At 39.2% G+C, this 25,031-nt stretch overlaps 1 protein-coding gene across 7 annotated transcripts in view; it reads left to right on the forward strand.

The window, feature by feature from the left end:
• Pde4b (phosphodiesterase 4B) overlaps window positions 1–10,466 on the forward strand; it is a 513,928-nt gene extending 503,462 nt beyond the window's left edge. For all 7 annotated transcript variants that reach the window (XM_021731099.3, XM_021731098.3, XM_040288798.2 and 4 more), the window contains 6 exons: window positions 2–166; window positions 2,004–2,103; window positions 4,264–4,418; window positions 4,511–4,633; window positions 5,349–5,531; window positions 8,426–10,466. In XM_021731099.3, the coding sequence (XP_021586774.2) occupies window positions 2–166; window positions 2,004–2,103; window positions 4,264–4,418; window positions 4,511–4,633; window positions 5,349–5,531; window positions 8,426–8,794 (1,095 nt within the window). In that variant the 3' untranslated portion in view covers window positions 8,795–10,466. The remainder of the gene's footprint in view (window position 1; window positions 167–2,003; window positions 2,104–4,263; window positions 4,419–4,510; window positions 4,634–5,348; window positions 5,532–8,425) is intronic.
• The last annotated feature ends 14,565 nt before the right edge of the window (window positions 10,467–25,031 follow it).

The raw sequence follows: 25,031 nt of genomic DNA on the forward strand, positions 1-25,031 counted from the left end.
GGAAAGAGACCTCCTAAAGACATTCAAAATTTCATCTGACACATTTGTAACCTACATGATGACTTTAGAGGACCATTACCATTCTGACGTGGCATATCATAACAGCCTGCACGCTGCTGATGTAGCCCAGTCAACCCATGTTCTTCTTTCTACGCCAGCATTAGATGTGAGTAATTATAACCTGTTTTTCATACCTGTTCCACCTCTTTTAAAAGTGCCATGCAATATGCAATATATTTACAAAAATAATGTAAGTGGGCGACCCCAAATTCTTGAACTGCTTCTTTGTTACATATAGCATCCATCCATTGGATTATTTATAAAAAGGTATTACATCTCTACTTACTTTGCTCTCTACTATCAGAAGAACCCTCCCTTTACATCATTCCAATTGAAAATTATTTAATTTTCAAACAATTAGCAGGGTCCAAGCTTTGTTCTTCATTGTATTCCTGGTAAAGGGATACATTGTATCTCCGTGTCTTGTTTAACATCTGGTTTATCATACATCCTCAACCTGCTTGCACTGATCAGAATTGCCCAACACCATCACAGGCCCTGTGGAGGATCATAGAAATATACTATACAATGCTCTGTATAGTTCCTATTAGGAATAAGCATCGATAGGCTTATTCTTCTAGAAATTCAGCAAACTGATTCTCTAGGTTGAAGAAAAAGTAACTGAAAATCTCCATCAGAGGAAATCAATAATGTAGAAGCAAGGAGGAACCATGTTCTGTGTAACTTAACAAGATCTGAAGAGATGGCCATGACTCCCTCTCTCACAGATTAACGTTTTCCTATTTAACAGTACAATCAGCAATGGCCCAGCCATGCTATCATTGGGCACGTGGAAATGGTGGTCAGATACTTCCAAAATGTACTGACCCACTGCAGGAAGGGGTTAGCCAAACCCTATCCAGACACATTTTCAGACTAACTTTAGAAATTAAAGATAGATTAAACTGTCCAGAACTCTGTCACTTGTTTTCATATTTTCTAAGAAAAGGAATCCAAAAAGACTTGGGCAAGTGAGATGGAACTAAGGCTGTTTGAATCCCCGGAAGGAAAGAAAGAGTATTGTTTTTATGCTCCTATAAATATCATGGAGCAGAACAACACCATTTATAACCCTTGCAGTGTTATTGATAGGATAACTATCATGTGGCAAGAAATTGGCTATGAGTGCCACAAGCTTCTAGAAAAGGAAAGTGTAATATGTCCATGAGTAATAGGATTGGTCTTTGGGGGAGTGGTAGAAGCTGAGCTGTCATTTGAAGGCCTAGAAGATTTAAGTAATCACAGAGGATCAGGAGAGACATTTCTGTCCTACAGTCAGCAACAATGTATACCTAATAAATACCAGGTTTAAATCAATGTGCCTGGGTGGGGACAGAGACACTCTCATGACATGACATGAAGTTGTTGAGCAGTCGGCATTAAGTTTCACTTCTTGGTAACATTCTCAGATCTTGCCTGTGGTGGAGATTGAGTGGATAGGAATTAAATGAATGAATTAATGAATATATGACAGCTTGGGACAACACTATAAATTTAGCTTTGAGTGATAATTTATTGCTTATCTTATCGAGTCTGGAATTTAACCTTTTTTCCTCTTAAGTTACTCAGCCTGAATATAAAGAGCAGAGCCAGTCTGACTCGCTTCTTTGACTTGTATGTGCTTGTGTTCCATAAGCACTGTGCTGCCATACCACTGATCCAAGAAACAGACATCAGGTATTCACATGCCATGAGCATGGTGCTAATGACCTTCCAAACCTCAGCCTGCGGGCTTGATGTGGGAGTGAGCTCTGGCCACCACCGTCGCTTTCATAACAAAGACTAGGCTGATGAACAGATTCTGCATTTAATTAAATTAGCATATTATATACATCAACAATCCCTTTCCCAACAAGAGTGAAGTACATTACTTTCAAATGAAATTGAACGAGCAGGACAGGTGAATTGGATATGGCATTAAACTCCCTCACTTTGCTCCACAGGCCGTCTTCACCGATTTAGAAATCCTGGCTGCCATTTTTGCGGCTGCCATCCACGACGTGGATCACCCTGGAGTCTCCAATCAGTTTCTCATCAACACAAGTGAGTTCACTACTAGAAAAAGGCATTTGAGATAATTGTCTGATTCACTGCATTTCTTCCTCCTCATGTTTTCATTATAGATAATAACAAGGGTGATAAGGAGGTAATCCTTCCATTCCACTCAAATTGGGTCAGGCCTTTCCTGGATACTGTGTCCAGTCTGGCAGCTCATTGATTGGGCTACAGAGAGAACTTGGAGAGGGTCAGAGGGAAGTCCTAAAAAGGGCTCAAAGTTTGGAAAATACATTAGGAAAGGAAAGAGTAATGTGTAGAATTATCCAGTAAGACTAGAAAAGGCTTGGGGATGCATACTGCAACTTTCAGTATTATGTAGGGCTCTCACACACTACCTCATAACATGCTAGGGTCCTTCTCCGCTGGGGAGGCAGAGAAGCTTCAAACAGAAATAAGATTCCCCAAAAAGCAATGGAATGGCCTTTCACAATTCAAGGGAAAGCCATTAAAAGTTCCACACACCCTTTTCCAATTATGCAGATTTGATCAAGGATTGATCTGTACCAAGGAGAGTGACCCAGCTATCTTTTGGTTTGGTCTAGCCTTAGGATTCCAAATCATACTCAAAGATTTTGTTATGCTCAAAATGTTCAGTTTCATGCTATTGATGATTCATTCATTCCTTCAGTTAATGCTGTATCTCTCTCTGTGCTGAAAATTCAGGTACTTTTTCTTCTGAGGATATTATTTATCCCATTATGGTCATGATTAACACCAAGCATTGATAGTTTTATAAAAATACTGTTTGAGCTCATTGCTATAAAAGAGTCCTTTTTGTCAGTCCTCATCCTCTATCATCAGAATGAGTAATCTGGATTTGGGGTACACTGTTTTTTTTAAAAAACGTGTTCTTCTATTGAAAGAACATAAACTGCAGCCAGCTGCTTGTGTGCACGGGTTGCATCAGCTGGCTAAGCGTGCTTTCATAAATTAATCCAGATACAGGCCAGTTAGTGCCACACAGGCTCAAGCTTTTTTGTGCCATAGCCATCTATAGATGCTTGCTCTTGATCATAGGGTGACCAGAACAAGGGAACTCACATAACTTCAGAGATCCCATCCCCTTTCTCAGGACATAACTCAAAGCACAGGATGAAAGCAATGGTATATGAGTAACAGCACCTCTGACTGTAACACATTACGTCACTTGGTTGTTAGGCTTGTTAAGAGAAAGCGTGATTTCATGGGTTTGTAGTGCAGAGCTCTGCACAAGATTTCTGCAATTCTTCTGTGTAAATGGTGGGCTGAAAGCTGTGATTTAGGTACCTAGATATTATTCTTTCTGGTATAGAGAGCCAGAAGGCAGAAATGTCAACATCAGGATTCTTCGAAAAAATTATTGATGTTTAGTGTCACATTTACTGAAATCACCAAAAAAAGCTACATTCTTTGGGTAAAACAAAAAATCACACCAGCACTTTATCTTTTTTGAAAATCCTAAACTCACAATTACCAGAGATGGAGGGAAACATATATGAAAGGGAAGATAGGCCAGGCGCAGTGTTACATGCCTGTAATTCCAGCTATTCAGGAGGCTGAGGCCAGAAACTCTCAAGTTCAAAGCCAGCCTGGACAATTTTGAAAGAACCTGTCTCAAAAACATTTTTTTTTTTTAAATAAGAAGGGCTCAGGGTATAGCTCAGTGAGTAAGTGTCCCCAGGTTAAATCCTCATTACCACAAAATAAGTAAATACATAAATAAAATTTAAAAATAAAAGTGGATATAGTTTGGAAAGCTTAATATACTTGATGAAGTTTAGTGTCATCTTTACTTTGTTCTTTTCCAAAGTATGAAATGTGTGGAAACAAAGGAAATTACAAGCTGAGATTAAAAATGCAATTCAGCTGCTCAAGAATGCCTCTACTTGATGTCATATTTTTCATGAGAGGTGGAGAAGAACTTGAAAAAGGATTTTAAGAGACAGTGAATTTTAATCAAAGTGAAATCTTATTCGCCAGTATCTACCAGAAGCATAGTTGAAACTGACTACTTCTGTTTATAGAGAGGCACTATGTTAAGAGGCAAGGACCTATGGGCCATAGTTCTAAAATCATCTAGTGAGAACTAAATCTGATTTCACCATGTTTAATTATACGACTTTTATTGTATGCTTATTAAAGGCATCATTTTTTCCTATCTATTAGATTCAGAACTGGCTTTGATGTACAATGATGAGTCTGTGTTGGAAAACCATCACCTGGCTGTGGGTTTCAAACTGCTCCAAGAAGAGCACTGTGACATCTTCCAGAATCTCACCAAGAAGCAACGTCAGACACTCAGGAAAATGGTTATTGACATGGTAAGAATCAACCTCTGTATATTCCTCATTTACTTTTTCCACCGTCTTACAGACGAAGTTTATCGAGAGTTTTCATTTTGCTTTTACCCAAGGTTTTAGCAACTGATATGTCTAAACACATGAGCCTGCTGGCAGACCTGAAAACAATGGTAGAAACAAAGAAAGTGACGAGCTCAGGTGTTCTCCTTCTGGACAACTATACTGATCGTATACAGGTATGTGCTGAATTTTGGTGTGTTACAAAGCACAACAAATAACATCTAGAAAAAGGAAGCACCCTTCGGTTAGATACGTCCTAGGCTGCTGCTACAACTTTGGCCTTATTTTAAGAACAAGCTGAAGAAAATGGATGTTCAAATTTATCTCTCATTTATGAGAAAAACATAACTCCATTTATTGAATTTCTTAGTTCTAAAAATAAGTTGCAAAATCTTTTTATAATAGGACATATGTAACTGTTGGTGCCCAAAGCTCATAATTTGAACCTGAATCCCTCTGACTTAAAACTTATTAGGTCTGTTTGGTTATAGATAGTGCTATCAGCTAGTCTCCTCTTTCCACAAACAGAAAAATTGAAGACATCTACTTTGAGTAATTCTTTAGATGCTTTCCAAACTGAGGAAAGGAAATGATAGCAGCATCTGAACTCCCGTGTCCCTTTCAATTCTTAAATTCAAAGACTATCAGTTTAAGAAGATATCTTTGTCAATATCTATATCTGTATCCCCCTCTGGGCCCCATAATGATAAATAATCAACTCTTGCCAGCACCACTGTAACACTTTTTTTTTTTTTTGGTGCATGTATCATAATTATAATTCAACTAAAATGTTCTTGGTTTGGTACTAAGTGCACAAATAAGAGAAGGATAAAATGTTCTGGCAGTATTTACACTTAATTTTATGGGATTTCCAAAACTCAATGATTTCAGGTCCTTCGCAACATGGTACACTGTGCAGACCTGAGCAACCCCACCAAGTCCTTGGAATTGTATCGACAATGGACAGATCGCATCATGGAGGAATTTTTCCAACAAGGAGACAAAGAACGAGAGAGGGGAATGGAGATTAGCCCAATGTGTGATAAACACACAGCTTCTGTGGAAAAATCCCAGGTATTCAAAAGGAGAAATTTTTGTGATTTCTAGTGTTTGTAGAACTGGAGAGTTCTATCTGGTTTCTTTATTTTAACAAAATCTCTCTCTCTCTCTCTCTCTCTCTCTCTCTCTCTCTCTCTCTCTCTCTCTCTCTCTCTCTCTCTCTCTCTCTTGTTTCTACATATGAAATAATGAAATGACAGCCACACCGTTATTTCATTGTGCTCATGACTCATCAGCTTTCTCCATTACACTCAATTTCACAGGGCAGGAATGAAGTGGTCACCAGACACCCATCAATATTTGGACTGTGTATACCCAAACCATTTAGATAGTCATCTATGACTTTAGCAAATCTGGCTGATCCTTGACTACTGCTGTCTCTTCATCCCATTTCTCCAGAATTCTTGTAGCTCTATCTTCAACTCCTCACTCTTGTGTCCAGTTCTTTGCTGTGGCTCTTTCTCTATTATCAAATGCATTGCCACCATCATCAGAGGGCATCAAAGCCCTGTCTGTGTCCCCTTTCCACTTTGTAACTGTGCCTCTAGGAATATTTTAGCATTTTCCAGTTGTGTCCAAACCTACAAATTCTGTGTTCTGAGAATGGGAAATAATACTTTGAGGGTGTGTGTTTGCAGAAATACCCCAGATGCTAATAGTTGTGGAATATGTATACTAGAAAGTATCTGTCTTCCTACAATAGCTTCAAGACCTGCTGAAATGCTTTTTTTTTTTTCAGGACAACAAATGGGTTGAACCAGGTGCTATTATTCAAAATGGGTTTATGGGATATCCAAGGTGTTCATCACAAAAAAAATTGGGACTGATTTTTGTTAGCATCTAACCTCTTTCCCCACTACCTGTAAGCCCTATATTTGTATATACTTAAAGTATCCATATGTAGTTTCTTTGCAGTTAGTATTTTGTTGCTTCTTAGAGAAATCCAACTAAATTAGTTTAATATCTGTAAAAGTGATCTAAATGCTATAAAGATTCAAGATATAATTAAATTAATCTGGGCCAAATCAAATAACCTAGAGCTTTAACTGGAACAAGATAAAATAAAAAGTAATTTACATTTTTCTTACTAACAGTGATGGTTTATATTTATATGATGTTCTGTGTGGTCCCATATATTATCCTACGTGAATCCCCAAGCAACTAGGCAAGGCAGATAAAGCAGGTGTTTCCCCAGTGTCCAGTGAAACAGCTGTTCTCTTCTTAGTCACCCGGTTGCCCTCCACCCAAGCTTTTCACTCTCCATCACTGGTCAGGTCTCCCCGATGCCATGACATCACCCCCCACCCCACCCCCACCTCGCTCTGGTGTTTCCCACAGATGGCCTCTGTTGAACTTTATCTGATTCATCTGGCAGTAAAGAGTTCATGGAATTTGTGTGCTCTTGGAATTTGTGGGTTCTTTCATCCCATGAGCTAGGAAATAAGCAACTAGCCCCTACCTTTTTAAAATGTCCTAAGCATTTCTTAGCAGCAACAAAAGCAAACGAGGAAAGGAAATGACAGCACTGGGTTCAGCTCACTCAGTTTTCTCCATTGCCTTGAGCTGATTTCTGGTCCCTGGAAAACACCTTGAAAATAGTCTCAAATCCATTAAATATGCATAAAGAAGTAGAAGGGAGGAGGGATGAAATGTGGGCAGAAGAGAAGTATCTGACTCATCCACAGTCAAGTTGTCATAACCAATGTCAATCACAGATGGCCCAACTTTGGTGTGAATCTTGTTTTTGAAGGCTAAGAAAGAACCAGATATTTGAAAGAGTCACATATGATCAAGTGTTATGTATATAGTAACAACTTGAATAGGTCGAATGATTGGACAAACACCAGAATATTAATACAGGAAAGTTTCCAATGGAGTGGAAAGATAGCCATGTAATGTCCCCTGGGGGCCCTTGCTCATCTCCCCCTGAATCCCAAGCCAGTATCTCTCTAGCTCCCAAGACCATGACAGGGGAATTCCATTCCCTCATCCAACTATAGTCTATTCTCTCTCTCTACCTGCCCCCACCCCCACGTTTCCTGTTTGTCTGACAATGTAGAGGTCGACATGAGGCCACATGGCTAGCTCCTGCAGGATGCATAGCCCCTACACCAACCACCACAAAACCGTAAGCCTTGGATTTATTCACAGGAACACCAGCAAAAGGAATTGCTTAATTGTTTTTATTTTCCTTCTCTCTTCTGATGGAAATGACTATGTGTCCTATGTATCCAAAACAATGGCAGGCATCTCCATAGAGGGGATCTTTGTTTGTTCGGGGCTTGAGTTATTTTCAGGTTCTTTTTTGTAATCAAACTCCTCTACAAGTCAGAAGCAGCCCCCAGAACTTGAGAAATTCCAGAGCAGACAGATGCCCGCTCCTGTTGTTTTGGCACAACAGCATATTTTGAAGTTATCAGGGAAAGAATGTTGAGTCAGAACACTCTAGACCTGGGGCTGCCTTCTTCAGAGAATGACTCACAGAGTCCAAGGAGTGACACAGTCATTCCCAACACCAGTGTTACAGCCAGTCTTCTTACCTGGAACATGTAAAAGGAAAAGCAGTGTGATATTGTGAGAGCACAGCCTTTGGAATCAGACAGAGCTGGGACTCAGTTCCAACTCTATCACTTACTAGTTATGTGACCTCTACAAGGTCTTTAATTTCCTGAGTTTCTTCTTTTGCAAATGGCAGACTACAATACTTACTTTGCAAAATGAAAAAGAGATGCTGCATATATTGCATCCAGGGTAGGACCTACCATAGAGAAAGTACTCTGTTAAAGCAATAGGTATTACTGACCTCTCTGAGGTTGGAATGGCTCTCTCTTAGCATGGGAACCAAGACTGCTTGTTTGATTTTCAAGGGCCCTTTGCAATGACAGATGTGTAATCTTATTTTTCTCCAGGTTGGTTTCATTGACTACATTGTCCATCCACTGTGGGAGACCTGGGCAGATCTGGTACAACCCGACGCTCAGGACATTCTGGACACGTTAGAAGACAACAGGAACTGGTATCAGAGCATGATACCCCAGAGTCCCTCCCCACCACTGGACGAAAGAAACAGAGACTGCCAGGGTCTGATGGAGAAGTTTCAGTTTGAACTGACTCTGGAAGAGGAGGATTCTGAAGGACCTGAAAAGGAGGGAGAGGGCCACAACTATTTCAGCAGCACAAAGACACTTTGTGTCATCGATCCAGGAAACAGGGATTCACTGGGAGAGACTGATGATGTGGACATTGTGACAGAAGACAAGTCCCCGATTGACACATAATCTCCCTGCTCATGTGGAGACGAACATTCCACCCTTGACAAGCATGCCAGCTGTATGGTAGGGCCAGCCCATCACCAGGGCAAGGCCCACACCGGACAAAGGTCACCTGGCCTTTGCAGTTACTTGAGTTTGGAGCCAGAATGCAAGGCCATGAAGCAAATAGCAGCTCAGGAATCCCGTGGTTGACTTGCCTGGCCTGCAGGCTTGGTGGAGAGCTGAAGTTTTATTATGGTAGTGGAGGCCAGTATCCCATCGCGACTCAATGGCTTGAAAAATGGAAGACACAAAACTGAGAGATCTCTCTGCACTAAGTTTCGGGACCTGTCCCGACAAGTGACTGAACTCACTGATTAATAACCCCATTTATAAATCTGCTCACCTGTCCCCTTGTCTGCCAACCTGTGTGCCTTTTTTGTAAAACATTTTCATGTCTTTAAAAATGCCTGTTGAATACCTAGAGTTTAGTACCAACTTCTCCACAGATAAGTGTTCAGAGCTGACATACACTTTTTTTTTTTGACTCTTTCTGGGGGGGGGGGGGAAGGAAAGAAAATAGTCTTCCTTCTTTCTTGGGCAATATTTTTTGCTTTAACTACAATTAACTTTTGCAAACAGACCGGAAGGACACAACTCTAACCACATTCTACTTCCTTCCCCTGTTGTCCAGTCTAGCTCCACAGTAGCCCTGGTAACCCAGGCTATTTGCCGGCTTCTAACAGTAGTTTCTCTCTAGGGTCTCACTATTTTGCTCTAAGCAGAATAACATTGAACAAAATAGGGGATGAGGCAGGGCGGGGAGGTGGCTGTATTGTTCACCATGTCAGCCTGTCTGTATAGCACTCAACTTAATAAGGCAGTGTGCCCCTTGTGTCCTGAAGCCTCTGTGCCTCTGTGGGTTGCACAGCCCCATCCTGTTCTCTGCCTACCCCCTTCACTCCATGATGCTAGTCACTCCATTATGCCGTTTACCATTTAACGCTGCCGTCTTCCTCTTGCACTGCCTTCTGCGCTAACACCTCCATTCCTGTTTATAACCGTGTATTTATTACTTCATGTATATACTGTAATATTTTGTAAGTTATTAATTTATATATCTAACATTGCCTGCCAACGGTGGTGTTGAATTTGTGTAGAAAACTCTGCCTAAGAGTTACGACTTTTTCTTGTTATGTTTTGTATTGTGTATTCTATAACCCAAACATTGCTTAAGAGAGACACAGGCCCCTCTGCACGGAACACAGGGACGGGCCTTTTGCTAAGAGGGCCTGCCCTCTCCCTGTCTGAGTTCTTAATACTGCACAGCCCCTTTATGAACAGGTTTTGCAAACAGGATTCTCATATTCGATACTAAAAGGTTTATACTGAGCTTTTATTTTGTATGGTTTGATAGGGGTAGGGGGTGATGGGATGTTGTTTTTACCCATGTTCTATCCAAGTCTGTGTACGGCATGAGTTGGGTTATAACCGGTTTCTACTATAATTGTGGCTTCGGTTCAAAAAGCAACACTACATTTGCTCACAGATGATTCTTCTAAGTATTCCCAAACTACTGACTTTGAAGAGCTAGCCTCCTGCCTGCCACTAAGCGACAATGTCATGTTCCAATTCATTCTGAAAGAAAATGATAAAACAATGTGAATTTTTATAATAAAATGTGAACTGATGTAGTAAATTATGCGAATGTGAAGCTTCTTCTGATAACACTTGTTAGGCCTCTTCCTGGTGTCAGTTTCAGTTTGTAAAATATGTTTCATGCTTCGGTTCAGCATTGTGACTCAGTAGTTTAAAAAATGGCACAAATGTGCATGATCAATGGGTTTGTATGTCTATAAACACTGCATTGTTTCAGGTGGACATTTTACTGTTTTCAAGTTTCTCACAATGTATGTTATAGTATTATTATTATTATTATTATTATTATTATATATTGTGCTCAAATGCATTCCTAAGAGACTTTTATATGAGGTGAATAAACAAAAGCATGATTAGATTAGACTGTAGGCCCAATTATTTTGTGGTTAGTTCTGATGTATTTTAAAGCAGATCTTGTTTCCCTCTCTTTTCTCCAATTGTAACCCACAAAGAAAATCAAACACTTTACCTGATCAACATCAAACTGGGGTTCTAGAATTTATTACCAAAGAATCCCACCGGTTCATTCAGCAACTGTTCATTCAGCTCAGAGGTACAGGCAGGGAGGTGGTGAAGAAAAGCACAAAAAAACACTTTGTTCACCTTGAACCAGCTTTGAGAATGTGATGTGTTGAGACTTACAGGACGTCCTCAGCTTGGCTGGGTGCTTCAGAAAAGTGAATCAGAAGCATAGCACGTTAGCTTAATGTAGTCAGAGAGACTCACTGATTCCCTCCACACAGGACAAATTTGAGGTCCAGAGTCATCTTAAACCACAATCCACAGAGCTGGGATGGACTTTTATGGTCTTCTCAATGATCCAAGGACTATCTTGCTAGTTGTATGGTTAAGCTTTTCTTTCTGGAAAGAATGAGCATAAGCAAAGCACTTAAATGTTTTGTTGAAATCTTAGAAGTCAGCATTTTAAAAATTTATACAGAGGTGTGTGTGTGTATGTGTGTGTGTGTGTGTGTGTGTGTTTTGGGGGGCATTTGCAAAAAAGAATCAGTGGGTCACACACTGTAATCCCAGCAATTTGGTAAGCTGAGGCAGGAAGAGCAAAAGTTCAAGGCTAGCCTGAGCAACTTTGGGAGACCCTGTCACAAAATAAAATTTAAAAAGGTTCTAGAGGTTGTAGCTCAGTGGTCGAGTACTCCTGAATAAATCCCTAGAACTGGGGAAAAAAAAAAAAAAAACAAGAATTGTCAATTGTTCTTACTATAAGTGGTAAGTAGAAGTAGTCTATTAACAAGTAGGAGGGTGTGCTCTGATAGAACTGCACTTTATAAGCTGAAATTACTGAATTTCTTTGCAAAGACAAGGGAAGAGAAGCCAGTGCTGCAGAGCCAGCATCCCCAGGACTTTCCATCACCCTTGACTTCTGGTGATATCTCACCATTGCAGAGTTTCCACTGATTTAGTGACCAAAGTAGATTGCTTATAAGTGCTACAGGCATGATTTTTTAATATGCCTATAGCTATAAATATTTGCAAGTCTTTTTTTTTCTATTGAGAAGGAGGTCCTTAACCCTTGCTACAAATGAGGATCACATGGAAAATATATATTTTTAAAAATACTGATGTTTGGGCACCATTCTCCTCCCAGATTTCTGATTGAAGTGATCTTGGTGGAGCCCAAAGCATCAGATTGTTGAAGTTTTTCCCAGGTCATTCCATTGTGTGATTGGGAGTAGAGAATCATAGTTTCAGAACCAAACCATGCTTGGAGCTACGGCTTTCACTCATGTCTTTAGACATTCATTTTGCACCTATCATGGCCTGCATGGCATAGTCAAGAAATTTTTTTATGGTAATTTTGGTTATGTTCTAGTTTTCTCTTTCCAATAGACTTTTCACCTAACTTCCAGGTATGATGGGACTACACGATGTTACTAGTTTCCTACATGGGAATCTCATAGGGTTTTGTTGTTGTTGTTGTTGTTGTGATGGTGGTGATGGTGGTGTATGTGTGTGTGTAGTGCGGGAAATGAACCCAGGGCCTTGTGCACACTCAACAAGCAATTCTACCACTGAGTTACATCCCCAGCATTATCCTACATGGAAATCTTAAGAAGAGTCAGGCCACGACTTGGGAATCCAACTGGTTACAAGCCAGCTGTAACCTGTGAGGGTAGGGACCATGCTGGGTGCTTTCTCCCCTCTCTACATTTCTAGCATCATACCTCATAGAGAGTTAATGCTCAAACATTAGTACCTGGGCTATGGTATGCATTAACAAATATTAGCTGTATATAACTAGAGGCAGAATGTTTTCTACCTTGTAGTTTCTTTTACCATTTTTCATATGACTTTCATTCACAGTTCTGGTCAACTTATCCTGGGTTTGCTCAAATAACAGTGTTTCCTTAGGTTCAATGTCCCAGAATCAAGCACTGTTTCATTCATGGTAGAGCACAGTGTAACTCTTACCCTTATTTGTTCTGGGCCCTGTTCCAAAGCCCAAGCTTGTATTCATTTGGGGGATGTCAGTGACTCACCTGGATGATTCATAAGGGGCTTATAGACAAACAAAACCTTCCATGTCTTTTCACATGAACCACTCCTAAACTGAATCTTCTCAATTCTTTTACTTACGCAATTGAATTTCTGAACATTAATGCACAGTTTATACTTTCCTACTTCATTTCATCTGAAAAACCAGTAGAATACAGGAAAGAATTTTCAATTGGGGTGTCAGATTGACCTATTTGTAAATTCCAGCTACATACACCTTTGTGACCTTAGAGAACACACTTATTTGATCTTCAGTTTCTTTCTGTAAAAATGAAGAATGATACCTACATCAAAAGTTTATTTAGGAAGACTGAGATCACTTAGATGCAAAGAGTCTGACACATTCCAGGCATAGAATAAGTGAGATTTATTAGTAATATTAATTCCCTACTATGATGGTTAAATGAGATAACACTTACATGGAAAAAATTTTTCATATTATTAGATGCTATTATTTGGGGCCTAAAATATTATCTAGAATTCTGATTCTGATAATTCATTAACTCCAATGCTCCCTCAACATCTGTAATCTCATCTTCGATGCTAATCTATTTTATATTTTCATTAACATTGTAAGTACAAATGGTAATCAGAATGGGACATGGAATGGAGGAGTGATGAGTCACCTGCAAACTTTCAGATCAGCATTCTCCTCCTCAATCCTAACTGACTGAGAAGAGATGATAGCACGGCTTACCCATTAGAGAACCAATGCCAGCTACTTCTTTCTTGAATAGAGCCTACTAAACATATATTAATAATCTGTTCTAGGATTTTTCCATACAATTGATGCTACTATGTTTGGCCAACTGCAGTGCCAGACTCTTTCTAGAAAATGGAAAACTCTCCCAGAATTATGGCCTATTTTTTCTCTCTAATTTCTCAAATAACACCAATTATGAGCCAAAAACACATTGTCAATTCCTTTCAGTGGCCTGGGAAATCACATGCTTAGAGACATAAAACCACTTAAAGGGCAGAGGTACCCCTTCAGCACTTTGCTTTACCTGGCGAGTCCAGCAGGAGAGCATGGTAGTTGTGCACGCTGAGGTAAGTGCGCATCTCCCTTTCACTGAGGAAGACAGTCCTCCATCAGGCTTACAGTTTCAGGAGGGGTGCTCAAGGAGCAGTGAAGGAGGACAGGGGAGCCTCCACTAATTCATTTTGGTGCTTCAGCACATACAGTTGAGTAACTCAGTAAACGCATACTGAGTCTGAAGGGGTAAGAAAGGGAGTTAATTCTTTTCCGCCCATCATACAAGATCACAGCCCTAAGCCCTATAATATACATGACAGATTAAGAGAAAGAGTTTAACAAGTTTATTCGACCATTGTTTTATGTAACATGGAGGTTTCAGATTTGAGATCCAAAGATCCAGGGTGACTATCCATTTTTATGCTTATGTTTGATGGAGCAGGGGCAGCTAAATAGAAATATAATTGGACACACAAAAAAATATGATTTAGTCTATTTGGATTCTTCATGGCCATTCCTCTGCAGCATTCCTTTCTTCTGGGTATGGAAAGAATCCTTTCTAGAAGGAAGATTTTATGGCCTACAATCAAACATGATAGACCAGAGATTTTGTTATGGACAACTCTGACCCAAAAAGGTGGAGGAAAGTTAGAGTAATACTTTTAAGCTTTATGCTGGCTTGGGGGTAAAGGGATCTGGTTTCTATGAACCACCTTGGGGAAGATGAATTCTAGTTTCTACGGCCTGCCTTGGAGAATGAGAGGTGAGAGATGGAGGGTGCGTGTTTGTGTGTATGTGTGTAGGGGAAGGTCAGAGAGGAAGTTTCCTTCTGCAACTGCTCCTGAGGCCTTCACTTTGGGGTATCATTTTCTAAGCCCTCACCATCTCCCAACATTTTCTAAGCACTGTCTTAAGACATATGCCTGTGCCTTACATATTGGAGGATGTAGAAAAACAGATGTGCAAATAAAAAATTCAGTTTCATTTTAAGAAGTGCTAACCTCGAGGTAGACATAAAGAACATAATGCCTAACTCCATCTGGTGGGAGGTAATCGGGAGTATTTCTCATCAGGAGTCAAAGTTGAGTCTTTTTTTTTTTTTTGGCCCATCATAAAAGATCACAGCCCAAAGCCCTCTGACAAATGACAGATTAAGAGAAAGAGCTTAACAAGCCTAAACGAGAAGCAGTCGAAAGACCAAATGGATCTGGAAAGGAATGCCAAGAGGCCTGAATTCCAGGAGGAAGGAAAACCAGTAAAAAGTCAGTCGAGGACTTGAATTAGTATTTTTCAGTCCCATTCATAGATTCATTAATTTAAAAAAATATTTTGGGGGGTTCAAACCATGAGCCAAGGGCTCTAGTAGACACTGGGGATATGAAGCAGAAGGACACAAACAGAGAAAAGCTTCCCTATCATTCAGTAAGGCTGCAGCCAAGGAACTGATGCAGGTTCTCCCAAGGATGGAAATAGAGTTACATGAAAGTAATCAAAAGAAATAACCAGTTACATGAAAGTAATGAAAAGGAACCAATTTGTAAGGAAGGGGAATGGAAGCATTTTATGACAGTTACGTCAAGTCCTGTGGTGGGAGGCGGCAGAGCACCTAGGAGGAACTGAAAGAAGGTTGGTATGGCTTGAGGTGTGGAGTAGTAAGAAATGATGCCCACGAGGTGACACAGGCCGGAGCCCACAAGGCCTGGTGGGCCATTAAAAGAATTTGGCTCTTTAAACCCAAGGGAATCCACCAAAAATTTTAAGTAGGGAAGTAACATAATCTTACTTCCATTTCATCATCTTAATCATAGTGTGAGGACAAATCCTGAGAGGAGATGATAAAGAAAGTAGGAGATCAGCGATTAGGCTATTGCATAGTGCGGCCAACACAAGATGATATCAGACAGACCAGGGTGGGGCCGTGGGGATGAAGAGAAATGGCTGGATGGGGAGTTATTTAGATAATGCCTTTACAGACTTTGTGATGGATTATGATAGAGGGGGAAAGACAGGAACAAACATTACATTTTGAGCTCTTGTGACTGGACAGGTGGTAAAGTCATTCTGTGAAACAAGAAATAGTAGGGAAGTGCTAGTTGGCATGGATTGCAATGCTGGATGTGTTGACATCCAAGCACTTGGGAAGTAGATAACTGAATACAACAACCTAGAATGCATGAAGTTCAGGCTGGGAATTATCATATAGAACATAGGTATGTCATGTTGCCGGGGAACATGGTAGGGAGAGTGTATCTATGAGAATGTGGGTAGGGGAAAGGACACATCCATGTGGTACTCTGGTCTGTCTGCCTTTTCCCCACCCCGCCCCTTCTCTCTCTTTTTTTTTCTGGCATTGGGGATGGAACCCAGGCATGCTCTGCTACTGAGCCACACCCTCAACCCTTTTTTATTTCCTTTTGAGACAGAGTTTCATTAAGTTGCTGAGGCTGTCCTCTAACATGCAATCTTCCTGCATCAGCCTCAGAGTAGCTAGATTATAGGTGTGTGCCACCATGCTTGGCTGGGTATTTCTGAGATGAATATAAAGGGATAAACCAGTAAAAGAGGTGGAATGAATAAGAGAAGCTACAGAACCAGGAACTTTACCAAGAAAGAATATATGAAGAAGGAAGTGATTCATAATATTAAGTCCTATTGAGAGATGAAGATTTTTAAAAGGGAAGGGAAATTTCCATTTTATTTAGAAATGTGTATACCACTAGTGAATTTAGAGAATATCTCCAATGGGTTGTTAGCCTCGTAGCTAGTTTTCAGTAAGTTTTAAAAGGAGGTAAAGAAGAAAATAGAAAAAGTCAGAAAAGATAAGTTGCTATAAAGAAGAAGACTGAGAAAAGAATGAGAGGTAAAGGAGAATTTCCAAAGTATAGGTGGTACTTAAATATATTCTAATGAAACAAGAGTATCCTGAAAGTACAGGGGAGAGATGGGATCATTGACAACATCTTTCTAGTGAGGCAGAAGTGCTGGGGTTCAAAGCACTGATGGAAAAAACAGTCATAGAAGAAAAGTCACTTTCTCCAGTATACTAGAAAAGGAGGGGCACATGTATAGTGGATTTATAGAGGGAAATTGAAGGTGTTCCTTTCTTCTGTTTTCTTTTAAACAAAGTATATCTTCTCACCATTTCTTTTAATCAAAAAGAACACTTGGTTAAAATCAAATTAAACACTTTCAGAGGATGGATGCTGAGAGACTGAAATTGTTGGAGAATAATGAGAAGGTTGAAACTGTCGACAGGACAGCTCTACTTGGAGAAGGAAATGATAGCAAGACATTCTTATGGTGTGTAAAAAGAAAAGTAATTTGTTCTTAATTATATTACAGGTGGGACCCAAGCTAACGGAAGTTACGGGAATTAGAAGTAAGAAAAACTAGATTTTTTTTTTTTTTTTTTACTGTTCTTGCCCCCAAGTGAAATAATTTTATTTAAGATGTGGTGAATCTCCAGATTCTAGAAGTGTTTGTTCAAGGAGACTTTTACTTCTTGGGGAAAATGTGAAGGAAGAAACTCAAGCATGATACGGAAGGCTAGATGTTGTGAGTTTCTTTTTCTTCAGATGCTCTTCTACCATTTTTATCATAAAGAACATATGTTTGGGATGGAGTTGTGGCTCAGAGGTAACGCACTTGCCTAGCATGTATGAGTCACTGAGTTTGATTCTCAGCACCGCCTATAAATAAATAAAATAAAGGTCTATCAACAACTAATATATATATATATATATATTTTGTACCCTTCAACATGAAGTTCATTCTCCCTGGGAAAGAAGAGACAGGAAGTAAAAAAGTTGCCAGGCTAGAATTTTTATGTGAATGTTATTATCTTTACACTATTGGTCCAAGTTGTAAGATTGTCCTATCCTTGACTGTGTTTGCATTTGCAGCGTGGGGGGTGTTGTTTGGCTTGGTTTTCACCAGAGCTTTGAAAACCCCCTTTATTGTCTCCAGCAATTTTCACCTAGTTTATTCTCATTTTTTTGTGTTTGTTTGTTTGTTTGTTTTCTGTGCATCACATTCTCACATTCATTGAATGGCCTTCTTGACTCTTCTTTTATGGCACCATTTTTTTGTTGTTGTTGCATTATTCATTCAAGAAATTTGTCCCTCCTCTTTCAATTTTTATATCTATTATTGTACAACCTGAATGCTTCAGAGACCATTCTTGTGTAGACACATGAGCTTTTCTCATTTGCTTCCTAAAATCCAGAATAGGGTCATTTGTACAGCACTTTATTTGCTTTACATCGTCCATTCATAGACATCACTGCAATTATCCCAATGATTCTACAAATGCAAATTAGGTACCACCAATTCCAACATCATCACCACCACCTTCCTTACTATGATAATCATCTCAATATTAAAGATAAGAAACTGAGATCCAGAGAAGACTATAGAGAAGTGCCTCCAGTCTTCCAGGAGAGCTGGAAAGTAGACTGGAATCCATACCTGTAGGACCTTAAAGTCTAAACTCTTTTCATATGCAAATTTGCTGCCCCAAGCTATTGGGCTCTTGTAAATTTGGAGTGGGCTTGATCACTTTCTCCAAAACTTCCTGTTGTATCCTCCTCACATTCTTCCTCTTTGGATGCAATTACATGGAATTGCAGTTCCTTTAATTAGTTCCTCAATTACAAAAAAAATGCTGATTAAATGATTGAGTGAACTTTCTGAGACCTTCTTGTATCAAATTCTCTTGAACACTGATGTTTCTTAGGTAGTCTGAGCCACCTCTTTCTGAGTAAACTTATTTTGGCTCTTTTGTGTCTAAATTACCCCTTTGAGCCACACAAATCCCAACTTTGACAATGTATCTAATCATTCATTCTGTTGGTCATTCAACCAAAAATGACTTACTAACTGTTTGCCATTTGCTAAGCACTGTCTAGACCCTTAGGATACAAAGTTTAAAAAAAAAAATTACACAGACTACATAGAGCAACATTAACCAAATAATTATAAAAATAAATGCAAGCAAAGCAAGTAGTTCTTTTTTTTCCTCTTTAATAGCTCTTTCATTTTTCCATTTGCTAGGTCTTTTTTGCAGTTATTATGGCAAACCTACCTTGGAAACATGTCTCTTTCACACAGTATGATTTTTCTACAATATACCCTATTCTCTTAGAAATCCACCTCACCTTACCCATTTCATAGGCACATAGAATCTAGAGTTGGAAGAAAACTTTGAAACTAGCCAACCTGGTACCTCTCAACCTTGAATATGCATGCACATCTCCTAAGGATCTTGTTAAAATGCTATTTCTACATCAGCAAGCTGGTGTGAGGCCTGAGATTCTGCATTTTTAGCAAGTTCTCGGGCAATGATGCTAGTACATGGTTAACGCTATGAAGAGCAAGGATCCGGTCCTCTGGTTTATAACTGGAAATAGCCATCAGATTATCCTGCTTTTGTAAAACAAAACAAAAAAGCAGATTCTAGAAAGGATAGAGCAGATTTTAGATCTGTAACAGAGGGGCCAGGACATGAGAAATTTGAAAAGGCAGAATCAAACTTCCGGTCAGTATGACATAATAGGAACTGGACTTACTGCCCTACCTAAACAACTAAAAGAGTTAAACCTGACAAAACATAATACCGTGGTTTTCAAGACACTAGATGTTAGCTGATGAAGGAGAGTGATCCCTGAGGTAAAAACCATGAGGGAAGCCCCATAATTGTCCCAGTTCACTACATGGAGAGGGTTTTGCAGAGAGTGGTAATCCAAGCAGAGCCCAGCTGACTCCCTGAGTTGAAAAGACAAAGCAGAGTCGGGGAGAATGAAGAAGTCAGGGTTTGGGGGGTGTAGTGACAGAAAGGAGGAGGTTGCAAAGAGGAAGCCCCCGTCAAGTATACCACAGAGTCCTGACCTCGTAAGGGGGAGAAAACTCCTTGCAGTGATGGTAAGAACTGCTGGAAATGATAAGAGAGAACATTGTCCTGTGCTCACTGAAAATAGTGCCTGTCTCCACCTGTCCAAATGAAAATGTCATGATTCATGGAGCTTCATTTGGAGGACTATGGAAGAACTTTGTCAGTAAGGAATAATGAGTCCTAGAATAAGCGCTGCAACAATTCCACCCAATGAATCCTAAAAGCAAGACTCAGAAAGATCAAGCTGTTTCTAAGTAACTTGACTCCATCACAGAATAAATCTCAAGAATATTTCTAGGCATACAAATTCTCCAGCACCAAACAAGGTCAAGGCCACAATGCATGACCTTCAATAGAGAATTATCAGACACAGAGCAAAGAGGAGATCATAACGTGTGAAGAGGAGAAAAATTAATCAAACAAAACTGACCCTGAACTGATATAAAAAAAATTAGAATTAGAAGACAGGAATACAATAAAAGCTGTATTTCATTTGTTCAAAACATTAAGTAGAGATAGGGGAGACATAAAAAATATAGCAAATATTATTAATAACCAATAGTATGTTGGAGAAAAAATGGTTAGAGAACTTAAAGACACAGCAACAACAAAATATTCAAAGGAAACGCAGAGAGAAGAGAATTTAAAAAATAAATAAATTGCCATTCAGATCATTGCACTCTGGGACAACTTCAAAACGTCTCATAATGGCCAGATGCAGTGGTGCAGGCCTATAATTCCAGTAGCTAGGGAGGCTGAAGAAGAAGGATCATAAGTTCAAAGCCAGCCTCAGCAAAAGGGAGGCACTAAGCAACTCAGTGAGACCCTGTCTCTAATTAAAATACAAAATAGGGCTGGGGATGTGGCTCAGTGGATGAATGCTCTGAGTTCAATCCCTGTACAAAAAAAAAAAAAAGTCTCATAATATGTATTGGCTTACCTCAGGAGAGGGAGTCCCTGAGGAGAGAAACTCTGATTCACATCCTCTCTAAGGAATATAATATTATAGATTTAATATATTTATATTTTATATCTACAAATGTTAAAATATTATAAAAGTAAATGCTGAGTATGATAGAAATTACCCAAATTCTCAAGCAGTGAACAAGATAAAGTTTGAGAAGCCACAAATTTGAGAAGCTCAATGAAACCCAACTCCAAGAAACTAGAAGTACGTCAGTGTAGATCATAATCAAATTGTTCAAAGAAATTTGATAAAGAAAAAAAATCTTAGACATAACCAGAGGAGAGAAAATGTCATGTCGTGTACAGACTAACAAAGATAAATATGTCAACAGATTTCTCATTAGAAATAGTAGATCCAGGTATGGTGGCTTACACCAGTAATCACAATAATAATCCTAGCAAGTAGGGACCCTAAGGCATGAGGAGTCCAAGTTCAAAGCCAGCCTCAGCAGCTTAGTGAGATCCTGTCTCAAAGTAAAAGAGCTGAGGATATAGCTTAGAGATGAAGAGTACATGGGTTCAATCAAAAAAGAAGAAGAAAGAGGAGGAGGAGGAGGAGGAAGAAGAGGAGGAGGAGGAGGAGGAGGAGGAGAAGAAGAACAAAAAAAGAAGAAAGAAACAGAAATAATTTAAGTTTTAGAAGACAGTAGAACAATATCATTAAAGTATTGGAAAAAAAAAAAAAACAACTAGGAGCTGGGGTTGTGGCTCACTGTAGAGCACTTGCCTAGCACATGCAAAGCCCTGGGTTCAATCCTCAGCAACATTTACCAGGTCAAAATTAACAACTTTTTATATCATTTTAATGCTTCATTTTTTTTCTAGAAGTATATTTTGCAGGACACATAAGGATATTATATTGTTCAAAATTCTATGTTCATTGGATAACAATAATAGCTAACAGTTATTGACGCTTTACATATAATAACCTGTACCAGATCCTACCTTTGCCCTGTAAGGCAGATGCCTTTTTGAGTCTGACTTTATTGGTGAGAGAACCGTGGGTCCAGCTAGTGAACAGAGAGACACAAACCCAGAAACTCAGTCCCAGAATCTACAAGCTTGACAACTGCATAATATGTCCTCTCGGTTCCCCCACCCCCACCCCACGGGAATATCTGCTTGCTAAATCTTCTAAGTTAAGATTATTATGGCTTTGTTCAACCTGTCATACGTTGGGAGCTTTGTTTTTCTCAAAAGGTTATTTGGGTTCTGTTATAAAAAATAGCTTAAGTTATTCTTTCAACACATGTACAGTTAGTGCTGGGGGAATAAAGGCTTGAGAAAATAATTAGACTTTTCTGAGCTTCACTTAGCTTAATTCATGGAGAGGAGGAGAAGGTAGGTGAAACTCATGTTGCAACGCAGGGGGGGAAATTCCCAGCCACCGGTCAACAAAGAGCCAGGGGAAGTCCCTTGGGAGTAGGTTTTGCTAGGTCTCCTTAAGGGGCTGGAAGAGTATGGCTAGTATTCTGGGAAAAGCTAATCAGAATTCTTTATTTGCTTCACAATTTAGTTTGATCTTTCCAGATATTTAAATCACACACATCTGTGCTTGGGCAATCGTGTGTGTGTGTGTGTGTGTGTGTGTGTGTGTGTGTGTGTGTGTGTGTGTGTATGGTATTTTTGTTTCAATCCACTGGAACACCTACAGCTTCCTCTGGCTTTGGACCTAAGTGTTGAGATTTCTCCCCCACCAATTACAGACTTCTTGTCAACACACCTGCCTTTGAGGCTGCCACTGGGCCACTAGAGCTGTTGTAACAAGTGTAACAAACTCCATAACTTGCTACAACAAGGGGAATTTATTTCTTCACAGTTTTGGAAGCCTGAAGTCCAAAATCAAGGTGCTACCTGGCCACCCTTTCTCCCAAGACTTCAGAAGAAAATGGTCCTTGGCCTCTTCCAACTTGTGGTTCCAGACATTCCTTTCCTTGTGTTGTGTGACTCCAATCTGTGCAACTGTCTCCACACAGCTTCTTCTCTGTGCGTCTCTGTATTTTCCTCTTCTGCCTCTAATAAGGATGCTGATCATTGGATTTAGAACCTATTCATTTACCCAGGATGATCTTGAGATTCTTTTTTAAAATAAGGTCCCATTCACAGAGCTTAGGGGCAAGGACATGGGCTTATCGTTTTGGGAGCCATTCCAGGTACATTTACCACTCCGTGGCCATTTCCAACAGAGGCAGGACTACAGGGAGAAGGGTCAGGCACTCACGCCAGGTGAAAAATACAAGGACAGACCCCAGAATTCAGTCATCAAGATAATAGTTTCATGAAATATTTTTAAAATCAAAATCAACACAAAAAGTCAGTGGTAAACAAAATTTTAAAAGTTTCAAGTAAAGATGGTGTCAGTATTACTGATCATTTCTTTCTTTCTTTCTTTCTTTTTTTTTTCCCATTCTGATCTCTGATATGGTTCAGCATTGCAATGAATTCCAGCAACAGCTCAAGCTTCCCATTTGCCATTTCCTTTGGCCCAATTTAGATCAATCAACCTTCTCTGAAACTCTGCTCCAGGACACCAGTAAACTGTGAGCTGGGATTCTCCCTCCCTAGGCAGGCTTATCTCATGAATTGTGCAAACACCTCCTGAGAAGCTAATTAAAATGAAGTTAGTGCTGCCAAATCTGAGAAGCCTCTGAATGAGCATCATGAGGCTGCCAGAAACTGTATTAACACACACCCCCAACCCCTCGCTGGGGCTTAGGGGCAGAAGACTCTGAGGACAAATGGACCTGAAAGGTGAATAGATGGTAGAAGATGCTGAACCCCATTACCTAAACACAGATCCAGGCACAGGAAAAGCACTCAGTGTATGTAGGAAAGAATGGCTGACGGTGGGTGGATGGAGTTTAGCAACAGAGATAAAACAAGCTCCCTGCTTCCCAGCACTGCTAAGAAATAAGAAATGTTATTTAATTTGTCTTGCATGCTACCATGAGAAGTTAAATTAATAAGACAGATCAGTAAACTGGGCCCAGTAATAAAGTGAAAATATAAAATTTGATATAATAACAAGTAAAACAGCAAAAATTAAATTACATTAGCAATATTTCAGCAAAGGATATAAAAACACAGAATCTAAGAAGAAACTTAAGAGGAAATAGGACCTATAAGAAAGAAACACTTGAAGACTTTACCAAGTAGTGATACACACTTCACACCTAGGTGGGAAGACTTCGTATCCTAACATAACTCACATACAGGCCTAGGATAATTTCAGGAAAAGGATCGATGGTAGTTTTGGGGGTGGATATAAATAACTAATTTTAAAATTCATCTAAATGGTCAAAGCAGGAAATAAGCTGAATAATTTTTGGAAGAAAAAATGGACAAGAACATCCAGGTAATTAAAATTATTAGACACCATGATAATTAAGAAAAAGGATAGTGGAATAAGATAAAAAAAAAAAATGGACTCATAAAACGGACCTAAAAGCCTGTAAACTGAATTCCCTAAGTGTAAAGTTTTTTAAAAAATACTTTTTTTAGTTGTTGATAGACCATTATTTTATTTATGTATTTATATGTGGTGCTAAGAATCAAATCCGGTGCCTCACACATGCCAGGCAAGTGAGCTACCACTGAGCCCCAGCCCCAGCTCCTATATGTAAGATTTTAAAATGTAATGGAGGCTTTAGAGTAAGTCATTTTGGAAGGGAAGTCCTAATAAATATTGATCAACCTAGAGCTATTTATTAATCATTAAAGAAAAATAGTTTTTCCCTTCATATTACATGTCACTTAAATTTAAATTGATTACAGAGTCAAAGGTAGAAATGGATTACAAGAAATTACAAGGCTATCTTATCTCAAGACAGAAATAGATTTTTCCCAGCATAAAAACAAGGAAAGGATTGGGACCGAAAAAAAAATTAATCGATGTCTTTCTCCATAAAATGTAAAATCTTTATGTCAAAACACCATAAACCAAATTAAGCATAACAACAAATGTAGAAAACACATGTCATGTATATGGAAAGCAAATGATTATTAGCCTTGAGTAGCTTGCTGAAATTTTGATTTGCAAACTAATTCAATAAGAAAAAGAATATATGGGTATTCAAAAAGTTAATGAAGCTCATGCACAGAGGATTCATGTAAAAAGAGGTTCAAGTGGCCAACTGTGTGTGAAAAATATTAGACATAAATAAAAAATAAATGCAAGTGAAAATAACAATAGAATAGTTTCTCAAATTGACAGAATTATTATTTTTCAATATTTTTTAGTTGTAGATGGACACCATACC

The sequence above is a fragment of the Ictidomys tridecemlineatus genome, chromosome 11 (genome assembly GCF_052094955.1).
Source record: "Ictidomys tridecemlineatus isolate mIctTri1 chromosome 11, mIctTri1.hap1, whole genome shotgun sequence".
Taxonomy (NCBI): domain Eukaryota; kingdom Metazoa; phylum Chordata; class Mammalia; order Rodentia; family Sciuridae; genus Ictidomys; species Ictidomys tridecemlineatus.